Source organism: Eupeodes corollae, chromosome 2 (assembly GCF_945859685.1).
Source record: "Eupeodes corollae chromosome 2, idEupCoro1.1, whole genome shotgun sequence".
NCBI lineage: Eukaryota > Metazoa > Arthropoda > Insecta > Diptera > Syrphidae > Eupeodes > Eupeodes corollae.
This window is the reverse complement of record NC_079148.1, coordinates 64206886-64220105: the sequence shown is the minus strand read 5'-3', so window position 1 is coordinate 64220105 and position 13220 is coordinate 64206886. Positions and strand designations below refer to the sequence as shown.

General features: G+C 35.0%; 1 protein-coding gene across 2 annotated transcripts in view; it reads right to left on the bottom strand.

The window, feature by feature from the left end:
* Window positions 1-656: 656 nt before the first annotated feature.
* The window catches only part of LOC129946489 (B-cell lymphoma/leukemia 11A), a 79409-nt gene continuing 66845 nt past the window's right edge, over window positions 657-13220 (bottom strand). For both annotated transcript variants that reach the window (XM_056056703.1, XM_056056704.1), the window contains exon 5: window positions 657-5360. In XM_056056703.1, the coding sequence (XP_055912678.1) occupies window positions 2854-5360 (2507 nt within the window). In that variant the 3' untranslated portion in view covers window positions 657-2853. The remainder of the gene's footprint in view (window positions 5361-13220) is intronic.

The window sequence follows — 13220 nt, the reverse complement described above, 5'->3', positions numbered from 1 at the left end:
CATACTCTTAGGATGTAAACTCACAACCTTCCAATTGGAGATCTTATTGAAGTTTTTAAATTCATTTTTGTTGGTGCATGAATTCAAATCTCATGGCACATAAGATTCTGCCAATCAGATATTAACATAGGTGCAATTTCTGACTTAAAATCCTTTTTCTTTTATAGAACTTATTACGAATAACCCAATTAAACCATCTGATTCCTAATAGACGAATTTAAAGTCTAATCAAGGAGAATCTTCATAAATTAAAAACAGTTTGTTTAACTTTTTTCATATGTTTTTCTTTTTATTTTGGAAATATTGAATTTCTTCAGTTTTTCTTTTAAAGTTTGTTTTTGTTTTTATTTTTATTTGTTTTATACATCATTAATTTTTTCCACTTATATAACACAGACAATCAATGAATTTTCTTTTATTTGATTTGTATATAAATAATAATAAAATCTGGGAAAAGTATATTATTATTTCAATATTGTTACATTTTTTTTATTTTTTTTTCAATATATATCTATTTATATACTTTGTTGTTTTTGTTTTGGAAATCTACAATAATTACAAATATTTTAGTTTGTATTTTATTTAGATACTTTTTTGTTTTATTAATTTATTTTGATAATAATATTTATTTAAATTTTTTCACATTTATTTTATATTTTTTTTTGTTTTTGTTTCATCTCATACTTAAGGAGCTAAATCGATAATAATAATTAATAATAATAATAATAATATTTTCCTATATGGATTTTAAAAACGTCTTTTTTCTTTTTTGTTAATTTTAATAATGTGTTTTTTTTTATTTATCAATTTATTTGCTATTCAATTTATTTAATACCACCAATTTTAACTATTTCCACATACGCGAGAATTTTAAATTTAATTTTTTTGTTTTTTAATTTATTATTATTGTTTGAATGTACGTGGAAACATCTCTGAATTAAATTAAGTTTGTCTTCTTTATTTTGCTACATGCACAATTTTGTGTTATTGTTTTTGTTAAATCCTGTTTTCGTAATTTTGTTGCTTAAATTTTAATGAGTTTATTTATTTTAGTTATTTTTTTTTTTGTTTTTGTTTGGAAATTCGTAAGTTTTTCTTTTATCTTATTTGTAAAGTACTAAGATTTTTGTTTTAAAATCTTAGTTTTGTACATAAAAAAATATTTCTTTTTGTTTGTTTGTTGATATATTGTACAATTACATAAAATTCTGTGTAAAAATAAGATCGAAGCAAACATTTTTGTACATTTATGTATTAGTTAAAAAAACCAAATAAAATTTGAGAAAAATGCGAGTGGATTGTTTTCTTTCTAAATTTAGTTTTGTAATTATATTTTTTTCATTAAATATTAATCGCAATTTCTTTAGGGAACTTTTTCATACAAAATTAATTTATTAACTTTCTAAACAAAATACAAAAAAATAAACAATTGATCAGAAAATAAGCTCCCTAAAAAGATGCGATTTCAAAAAAAAAAATCGAAACAAGGAATTAGTTTTTAAGAGCAGAAGTTGTATGTAAAGGAGTTGCCAAAGTTCAAGAATTTATAAATTTAATCGTTTTTGGAAAGTAATTCTTCTAGAGAAAAAAGTTCATAAACAAAAAATTATGAATTTCAAGTTTAGTGGGCTATTGACAAATAATAATTTCTTTGGTATCTTAGAAAAAAAGTTGTTGGCGACCCTTCACAATTTGTTTTTTTTTTTGTTGCTCATCAAATTAAAAATTATTACAAAAACATCAAAAACTGTGTTGCACAAAATAAGAAAACAATCTTAATTAAGTCAGTCTTAGGATTTTTAAGCCTATTTTCTTAAAATTTTTCTAAAAACAACTTTATTTTTTCTTTAATTTAATTTCCATTTTCACAAAACAAATGCAACATTTTACTCTTTTCTCATCGTTCAATAAATAACAAATAATTAAAAATCCATTTTTCCATAATAATGTTATAAAAAAAATAATTTTTTTTTTATTTCTAACCAAGAAATTTTTCGAACCTTAAACAAATATTAAAATGAAATAAATATTTATAAAATAGTATAAATGTGTATAAAAAAAAAAAAACAAATTACAAAATATTTATAAAAAAAAAATAATATATAAAAGAATTTAAACAGAAATACTTTCCTATATATTTTAAACTGGTACAAACAGACTCATAATAAAAATTGTTATACGATTTTTGTTTTGTTTATTTCTAATAAATAGAAATTCTACAAATTTACGGGCCTAAATATTTTTTAAAAATAACACACAACTTTTGGAACATTCTAATATTTTTTTTTTGTAAGTTTTTGTTTTATTTTTCATTTTTTCTTAATAATTGTTTTATTTAAATTTAAGATTCTTATACAAATCCACACTCATGTCTTCTGGTTTGTTTGTTTTTTCTATTTTATTAATACTTTTATTTACAAACTTATATAACAAAGAATTTTTTTTTTAATATTTATTGTTTATTTTGTTTTTTAAGTATAATTCATTCCTTTGGTATTAAATGCCTCTTGTTAAATTAATTTTATATTACTGAACATTAGTTGGGGCGGGTTTTCATTTTTAAAAAATTTATTTACAGAATTTTTTAACTTTTAAAAAGTCACAGGATACAATCCCTGACACCAGATGGCGTGCTGTGATGTATCTTTTAAACTGGTATACAAACAAAGAATTTACAGATTTGTTTTTATTTACAGACTCACCATCGATCGAGGAGAAGGTGGTGGTTTCATATGTACACTTATATAGGATTGCTTAAAATATGCGAGACATAACACGTGACGAGGGCGGCATCTGGTGGTGATGGTGGAGATGGTGTTGATGATGATGATAGCCGACCCAATTCTGGTAAAGTCATGCACCTTCTTTGCTTATTACGGACGCACTGGAATCGTCATCGGCAGTGAGTCCACCGACACTGCCACTGCTGGATATCATCGGCAGCTGGGGCAGGTGGGAGGATAGTGGCGAAGGCGAGGGGTGTTGGGCGGCTTGGACGAGATTCGATGCATTGACTGCGGCAGCTTTGCCTTGGTTAACTACGCACTTGCGCATGTGCTTTTCGAGCGTTGATGGTACACTGAAAGGCATATCACAGAAACGACAACGGTAGACGTCTTTGCCGGTACGACCGTGAGTCTTCATGTGTCGTGTAAGCTTGGATGATTGGGCGCATGCGTACGAGCAGAGTTCGCATTTGTAGGGCTTTTCGCCGGTGTGACTGCGTCTGTGGACAGTCAGATTGGAGCAGTTTTTGAAAACTTTGCCGCAATATTCACAGGTGTCGTTGCGTTTGCTCTCCTTTTTGACAAGGGGACCTTGCAGAAGCTGTGAGCTGTTAGATCCAAGCGATGAAAGGGGTTTCATTTTGAGATTCTCGAAGAGCGATTCGTTTCGGTGGAGAGCCGACATACCCCACCATTCGGCACTATCCATCTTCATGCGTTTCGACATCTCGAAGGGGTTTTCGAAGGGATTGAACAGAGGTGCAACCTGCGATTGAGCGTGCCCGTGGTTTGGGGAATGGAGCATGCTCTTGGCGAATTCTTCTCGGAGTCTGAGGGCAGCAGGTAGACCATTGAGTTTTTGCAATGAAGAATTGCTATTGTTATTGTCCAAGTCCTTGTTGTTCAGCTGCATCTTCATTGCGTTGCCGGATTCTTGCAGGGCTTGTTTGTAAGCTTCGGAGTACTGGGCAATGTTGGACAAACCAAACTTGTCCATGAGTTCACCAACGAGCGAGTTTGACGTGGAGTTTCCCATGCCCATGCCCGGCTTGTCATCCATCGTCCGGTTATTCACACTCAAGTCCTCGGCTTCATATTCACCATCTTCCCCGTCCTCCATTTCGTCATCATCATCCTCATCGAAGGCCTCCTCTTCGGCCATGTCCTCTTCACCAGAGTCTTCTCCATCGAGAGTCTCCAGGGATCCAGCATTGCTGGCACCATCTTCGGGTTTCACATGAACCTTCATGTGCTTCTTCAGTTTGTTGATGTGGCAGCATTCGAACTCACACTGAACACACTTGTATGGTTTTTCACCGGTGTGAATGCGTCGGTGGATGATGAGATTGTTCTCGAATCGGAAGTTCTTTTCGCAGAAATCGCACGAATAAATTGCAGCACTGCTATCCTGGCTTGGTTTCGATGGTGGTGTAGATGCAGAGCGAGGTGTGGTGTTAAGGTGGGTTGTACCGTTGTCACCTTCACCAAGACTCGTGCCACCAATCTTTTCTGGCGGTGTTAAACTCTGAGGACGGGAATTACTTGTGACCGGCGTCGGAGGTAGCTGGGAGGGTGATGGGCTCGCGAAATTCGAAGGCGATTGCTTTTGCCGGGGACTCGGCGAGTTCGAGTTACCAGTGTTTCCAGCTCCAGGACTCGTTGTTCCTGCAAGCTGACGCAATCGCTGCGAGTAAAAATCCATCTGCGGTTCAAGTTGATGACTGCTTGGCTGACGGGTATTATTGAGACGTGTCTGTTGCATTGGCGGTATGGAACCGTGACTGCTCGACGACGAAGGTGGACGTTCCTTATTGCTAGCCGAATGATTCACTGTGTTGGCATTGAATGTCTGGTTTGAATGGGGTGCCGCTAGCGAATTTGCCGCTGCTACTGCCGCAGCTGCCAAATTAAGGCCATGGTGGCGAAATTGCTCGGAGACGAGTTGCTCCATGCGGTAGTGATCGGCCGCATGCGGTCGCGAGAAAAGCGGAGCAACCGGAGGAACTACTGGACCTTGTGCTAATGGCGGTAGAGGCATTCGCAATAGGTTGAAGGGATTGGCATGCATATCCGGTGGTGGAAGGAGTGGATGATGTCTCATGCCAGCTGCAGCTGCAGCTGCTAGGTTTTGAGCATTTTGCATAGCGGTGGTAAGACTGTTTTGCTGCTGTTGTTGTTGCTGTTGTTGCTGTTGCTGGTGCACTTGTTGTTGTGCTTGTTGTTGTTGTTGCTGCTGCTGTTGTTGTTGAAGTTGTTGCTGATGTTGTTGTTGTTGCTGCTGCTGTTGTTGCAGTAGCTGGTTCTGAGGTTCCAACACACTCTTACTCTGGCTAACCGGCGATGTTGATGAGCAATGAGAACTGGCGGAGCTGGTATTGTTGTTGATTGTACTATTGGCAAGAGCACCACTCAGCATTTTCTGCGCTGAATGACCAAGTGACAAAGAAGTCGCTGACGAGGACAGAAGCGATGTGGACGTTGATAGCGATGATGACGCCGACGAAGATGCCGATGAGGTTGATGAAGAAAATTCGACGTAGATCTTAACGCCGTGCGAGTGCTGAACATGCTGAATTAGTCGCCACGCTGAATTGTAACGTGTTTTGCAGGTGGAACATGTGTAGTTACTGGGTTCTGCAAGAAAACAACAAATAAAAAATGTTTTGTTAGTAAAGTTATAAATAATTAAAACAAATATAAACAATTTGATAACAAAATAAAAGGGATAAGCGATTGGAAGCACCTTCAAAGCTGTGTGATTAATTAAAACTTTAAAAAAGCGTTTTGCATTTTATGCTTGCTTCCATCATCGTACATGATACATTAAAATTTCCCTAAAGGATCATAAAAGGAGTGGTATTTTTTAATTAAATCAAATCTACAAAATACTCCACAACAAAGGACAAATGTTTGGACTTTGATATTCGGTTTCGGACGCAGCTAAAATTGCAGAAGCGTGGGCTTCCGCCGCGCGAATCGATTGTAATTAATTTCTGCTTCCTACAACGCACTCGTGATTCAATATACCAAATCTGCTGTTGCATCAGGCCTTTTCCACGCCATCAGTTCGCACCAATTACACCCAAGCAGGCAGCATATACTGCAGCGGATGAATTTTAAATAATTTATAGAATGCAAGCATTCACACACAGAGCTCTGGAGTTATTTTTCTATAGATACACATCACCAGGTTGCGTAGGTTTCTGTGCTAGACACGCAATGGCTGACTGTGACTAAAAAAAAAATACCATGACTCTGCCACAAGGAACCTACGACTTATGCAGCACAATTGCAGCAGAAGAGAAAAAAAAACTCACTAAAACCGCATTCGAGTACCAACTATAAAGTGTGAATTAAGTGATTCTTAACTTAATTTGAATTGATTAGGCCTTCAGATTTAAGCCAAGTCTAATAAAGAGGGCTACATATATGTATAACTATATCTACACCTATACTGTGAATTTCCTGGAGTGCCCATGATGCCCACCCATCATCCTTGGCTCATTTGCATATCCTATAAGAGGCAATAATAACTAATACAGTGATGGCGATAGGACCAAGGCAACGTTTATGGTGGAAGCTGACACATGTGCTGAAATGGTTTTTACATGTTGCGAGGATAGTAGGGCTAGCGCGCAATATGGGGCGTTATGTCCTTTTTTTTTTGTTTAACTTGTCCCTCCTTAACATATACACGTATAGAAGAATATACATTTTTTTGTTTCTCATTTTTTTGTAGCTCCGAGGAATCAACTGGAATAACCGTTGCTCTGTTCTGAATACAAATGGACGGTTATGAGATGTGGGCCCGATGTGCAAAAGCAATTTTAAAATCTTTCCCCCGCACCCGAGCCAAGCCGAGCCGCGGCCCGGACACCCAGTGTATTTCTTTTTTTTTAAACCGGGGAGGGTGAGAGAGAGTATAATATAAGACTTTTATACGTACGTACATATATGTGTGGCGATATATGGGCGAGATGGATATGGAAGAAGGTATGTTACTACCCCGCATATAGATACTATACACACGCATTTAGTTGCGGTTCCATCAATTTTTTAGTTTCGCTTACTTTTTTTTTTGGTGTGTGATGCCTTTTTTCCCCGAGAAGGTATCATATCTCGTTGTGTCCTTTTTTTAGATTTTTTTTCCATTTTTATTTATTATTGCATTTGTCTTGATGGGCGATGTTTTGTTTTATATGACGTTCAAATTTAATGGTGACACAACAGATGTTACTCAGTATATGTAGGTATTTTTTTAAATTATTAAAAAAAGAAGAATGTCCTTTATTTATATCCACATACATATCTTAAAGATGTCAAATTATCGAATTGTAGATCAACCAGAGAGAACATCATACAATAATATACATCATCTCTGGTGGTTAGAGGATGATTATCCTTGTTATATGATTTCGTTAACACACGTACAAGCTTACACTTGATACACACCCCTGTAGTTTATGAGGGTTTTTAACCACAGAAGGGACATCATACAAAAACCAAAAACCAATATAACAGCCTATAGCACTATGATGATGATGAGGATAATGATAGTATAAGGCAAAGTTATGTTGAAACAGGGGCGTTAATAGCTGCCCAATATGTGGTCTAATAGATTTATTTTTTTTTTGGCAAAAGGGTAAGTTTTTTAAATGTTTTCTTGACATTTTTCTGCACAATACACAATTTAAAGTCAAAACAATGCTATCATTTCTTGAAAATATATTTCGAATACTGTCTTTGTGCTATTTGAAGAACAATTTGAAAGTAACTATACGCCTTTATGCTTTATCCGGAGCAGTTAAACCTTTTTCCGAGATTAAAATTCTACTTGACCTGGAATATTATATGAAAAGGAATCTTAATAGCACTTATCCGGATACAAAATGGATAGGAATTCCTCATATTAATAATATTATTTTTTTCGTATGAAAAGAGAAATTTATTGATAGTTTGTAATCTGCATTAGTTAACATCAAAGATTGAACCAGAAATCATTTAAACTAAAAATGTATATTAATTAAATGTACATCTCAGTGTTTATTGCTTATCCGAAGTAGAAATTCCTTTATCCGAAGTCAAAAACTAGAAGAAAAGTAAAAACATAATATTACCAAGTCTTAAAATCAGTTATCCGGGAGCGAATTCGTGACTTTGATGAGGATGGTTTGTCATCGTGTAAGTTAGTTTTTATAGAATGTGAAATTTATAAACAAAATTGTGAAATCCTCACTTTGAGTTTCAGAACACTAAAGCCAAAAGGTACTATGCAAAACTTTTCATGTATGATAATTCTTTTTGAACTTACTTAAAACTAAAAGGTTGTCCTTTTAAATAACATCGAATAAAGCTTCAAAAATAATAAGGAAAGTATCCTTTATCAATTTCCATACGTACTTAATTCTTTTTAAACCAAATCTAAGAATTTACCTATAAACCAATTTAACCATTACAAAAGACAAAACCCTATAATTTTCCTAACCGAAATCAATGATGATATGAAATTCCTCCCTAAAATCAAATTAAATTCAAATCTTTTACCACCCATAACCAACTTTCAAGCGTGGTCGTATCTATTTTAAAATGATGCGTTTTAATATTAAATGTGCAGTGCATCCCTTTTGGTATCCTTTGCCTGTGTGCAGTACAACAGCTGCTTTATATGATAATTTTTTAAACGCACTTTTAACTCGTGCATGGCATAGTTTCGTAATTTACAACACAACAAAAATTAAATGCGCTGTGAGTTTAACCCTGTGTATGTAAATGCTGCATACAGGGAATATAAATTCAATCTGCGTGCTCGTCAAAGAAGAAGGATTCGTGTACCTTCATAGTATCTCCTCTGTACGAGTTTGTGTATGTCGTACGCACATGTAGTATTACCTACTACGAAGTCAAAGGTGAAACGCACGTTTGTCATCACTCGCGGATAAAAGTGGTGCTGTTCATTCATTTCCTATGGCACGAGGATACTCGTATAGTTTTCGTTTCACATCCTTTTTTTTTGTATTCGGGAAAATATTCGTGATCTCTTATAATAGGGTTTTAAAATATCTTCTATCTATGTTTGTATGCAAATGAAGGGTTGAAGTGTTGGTTGCTGTTCGTATCCCTTATCTATTTTAAGTTTTTTTTGTTGTATTTCTATCTATTTTTCTATTATTAAGGGTTACTTAAACTAAAGATCACATCTCGTCCTAGGCGCGTTCTTCTAATTATTTGTTTTTCTGTTTGTAAATTTATGTTCGGTAAGGATGTTGAAAAATATCGAACGTCTGTGGAAGACGTCTGCCATCACTAAACGACGACGGACGAGAACGAGGACGACCCATGTTCCTATACTCCTCTTTTATAGAGAAAATAAAAAAAAAAAAACGTGAGAAGGATGCGCATCAATTCAATTGATCATTTAAGACTCCTGCTTTTGATATGACATAGGTGTATCTGCTAGGCCGCAATAAAGGATTCTTAGGAAATAGATATTAAAATGACATACAGGTAGTGCCTTGCCTATACCTTAGGAAGGTATATGTGTCGTATGTGTCACGAGTTTCCTCTTTCAAAGTAGCATCCTTTTTCGTACAGATGTCAGTGGCACATGTGATTATTCGGTCTGATGCGGTGGCGGGCGGTGGCGTAGCGCGTCCGACGACGTCCTGCCTTTAGTTTATTTCCTTATTGTCGAAAAAAGTAAAATTATTGGAAGACACTCTATAGATATTGCGTAAGAATACGTATTTGCATGTTTGCTAAGGGAAAAACCTTTAATATTCGGTAAATCCTTTTTCTGGAATATTCACTTCATCATATCCAGAATCGAAGAATTGAAAATGAACGGGTGACGGGTTTTTCGTTAGTCTTTTAAAAAAACAGCAGGACATTGTCCCTGTTTTATTTATGTTTAGAAAAAGCGCCTTAAAAACGATGCCAAGAAATTTTCATTTTCGCCTTTCTTTAGGTCCTTTCATAAGTATGCCTTCTTGTACTCGTATTTTATATCCCCATGTGATATCCTTCATAATTTTTTTTTCTCGTGTCTTACTATTATTATTTTGCGCACCCCTTTGCCTAACATCTGCATTGAACCACGAATTACTGCTGCACATATCCTGGTTATGTCGACGTACGTCGTCGTCATCATCGTTGTGTTGTTCTCTATTTGTTCTCTATATTATTTTGCTGGCCGAAAATTTGTTTTCATCCTAGTTTTTTTTCCTTCTTGTTTCTAAACTCAAGACAGCAAGAACAATATAAAAAACTGCAGTAAGGAAGAAATCCCCAAAAAACAAAAAGTGTGATTCCTTATTTTGCGGTTGAGAGAAAATTGAAGTCTTGTATGTGTACATCGAAGCATATCCTTAAAAGTCAAGCAAACTCATCTCATCCGACGCCAGTCAAGCGTCATTTTGGATATTTTTTTTTTACAGTTTCGTTGTTTGTATTTTTCATCATCAGGAAATCAGCCCGCTGCATATATGATGCTGTAGAAATGGCAGGAGATGCTGCTCTGCTAAATTGACCGCCTGCTGGAAATTAATCGCTCAGCCGCACAAAACATATAGTATAGCTTTTATATGAACATTTGCCAAAGGATACGCGAGATAGTCATCGAAAAAATGTTGTGAAACAATGGAACTCTCAACATACCAAGGACGAAATAAAAAATAAAAAAAAAAAAAAAACAAATCAGTAAAACAGACAGTCATCACATATCATCCGTGTCGTTTGCAGTCTATCTGGTCCTTTTCTTTATTTTAATTTTTTTAAGGATAAATATATATAGTATATCTCCTTGAAGCGACCGCTACAAATATGTAAACATGTTTCAGTGGGTGCATTGCATGTGAAAAAGATATATATATATATAAAGTATAGTAATTTTGGCATTTAACTTCGATTTTGGTAATTGCTGTAGGAGTCATTTACATTTTGCAGGACTTGAGACTATTTGGGGCTATTTGAGGGACTGATTTCGGTTACTGATTTTTTTAAATTTATTTTTAAAGACGTTTTTCTTTAAACAATATGAAAATAAGACAGAAATCGATTTTGAGTGTTTCTTTACTGCTTATCCGGAGCATTAATGCTTTTATCCGGGGGTAAATTCTTAACTTATCGGAGAAACTGAACGATCCAATATTGGTAAAACTATTATCCGGAAGAAAATCTATGATATTTTGCAAGATTTTGATGTCGGCCGGTAAAATTTATTTATAACGGATACAAAATTTTGACTATTTTTCTTTTTTTTTTTAAATAAACTTTTACATCATATTCGTTTTAGGGAAAAATCTCCATCAAATGTCTTTCACTTCTGCACTTCTTATCCGGAATCGAAACTTCGTTATCCAGATGTGTTATTCCCCTAATTATCACATCAAATATTTTACGTTCTTAATGAAATGAAATTTGTAGCTGAAAGCAATGCTGCAGGTGTTTCAGGAAAAGCTCGCCATTGTGTTTTTGCCATCCTGCGGAAACCTTCTGGTTGGTCTTTGTCAATCAAATAGCACTCTTCTCTTCGCATTGTAAAAAAAGTAATTCTTTCAAAAAAAAATGGTTTGGGATTGAAATCACTGCCAACGGTTTGACCAATATAAATAGGCTAAAATTCCATTTATGCTAAAAAAATAAATAAACCCTTATAATTCCTGTCACACAAACATATATGTATGTAAATAATGTTGACACTAATTGGAATTATTCGAATGGCAACGCATTAGTCTAATTAAAAATTTACACGGTAAAAATGGACTACCTATAATAGATATATGCAGATATGTAGGAAGTGGCGCATTGAAAATCAAACCGCTGACATTACACGACACACCAAACAAATAAAAACAAACAAAAAAAAGGATAACAATAAAAGCCCTGAACAGCTTCATCTATATAGCATCTATATCTATTATTTTATATATGTAGGTAGGTTTATGAGAGTGTAGTACATTTAAACAACAACTGACGAAAAAAAGAAATGGTTGACAGTTTCACTGTGTTAATTTCGAATGTGTTGTCATGTGCACATATCAAACGAGCTGAGTTTTAACTCATATGACAAAGGATAAAATTCATGTGGTGAATGTCCTTTTTTACGTCCTCTCCCTGGCACCATCACTACACTTCCATTGAAAATATATACATATATAGAGAAGGAGCAGCAGCATCATCCATTGCTGCACATTCATCCATCCATCTCTAGTCTTTTTGCATATAAACATTGCTGAGTAATTTTAATAAATTTGAACTCTGCAAAAAGGACGAACACAAATAAAAAAATGCTAAAAATAATTCTACAGTAAAAACAACGTCACACAAACAACACCACACCAGAGCTGTGGGAAACATTTAGTCAAAAAAAACATTTAGTCGCACAGTTTTATATTTTATTTCTAAATATGTATTAAACTTTAGAATTTGATTTCAGATTTATTTGTGTGATTTTGATTCATAAAAGTTGGGAACTATTTTCACGACCGCGCATATATTATCCTCGTATTGAAACTTCCTCGCCCTTATTTGAATTTCACTCTGAATCTGAATACATTGCTCTTTAAACGACAGCTCTGACAAAGGCCCGTTTTGTTGGATGCAAATGATTAAAGGACATTCATGGACGTGTATGTGCGGTGGATATAGTGGTTGGAGATATGGTCCTGAACGATGACAGCAAAAAGTGTGTGCGATTCTCTGTCCAGAGGACATAACTTCGCTAAGATAGAAATTAAAAGCGAAAATCAAAACAAGAAAAAAAAATCTCGTCCTGCCTCGTATACCGCACTCACAGTACCTACCTACCTAGCAGCAGGAGCATAAAAGCGCCGAGGACAGGAAAGGATAATGCTTTTGGTCTTCTTTACACTGTGTCGTCCAGGATCTTCTCCTTATGCACACATGTACGCGCTCTTAAGCACAGAGAAAAAAAGCGTGTATTGAAGGTCAACCATCCAAAGGTAATGAATAGCAATGTGACATTTTGATATCTTCTGTTGGTGTTTGGTGTTGTGTGGATGTCCTTCCCTTTTGTAAAAACCATTATGACTATACGATGACGATGATGCTGCTGTGGTTTTAGGGTTATCCTGCTTAGCTTAGCCTGGCTATCTCTTTTGATTTTCTTCTTCTGCCAGATATGATTGTTGAACACTGAAGTGGTTCCATTCTTTTGTCATTGTCTCATTAGATTCTTCTCATCGTTTTCCTTCAGGATCATTCACTTTCTCCGCACATTTAGCTTTGTATGTAATAATAAGAAAAAAAGCTGCAAAACTCTTGTCCATTGAATGCGATGACGACGACTTTTCTTCTTAGTAGGTCTTTATGTGTAGGTACAGATGACGACCGAAGTCATCAGGCCAAACCACCAACGCAAAAGGGTTTACTTACACTCTATACACAAAGGATGTAGGTAGGTTGGAGTATTTCACGTAACATTTATCAATAAGAATCAAATGCATGATGTTTTTCAGGAGTCTTTTTTTTTTGTAT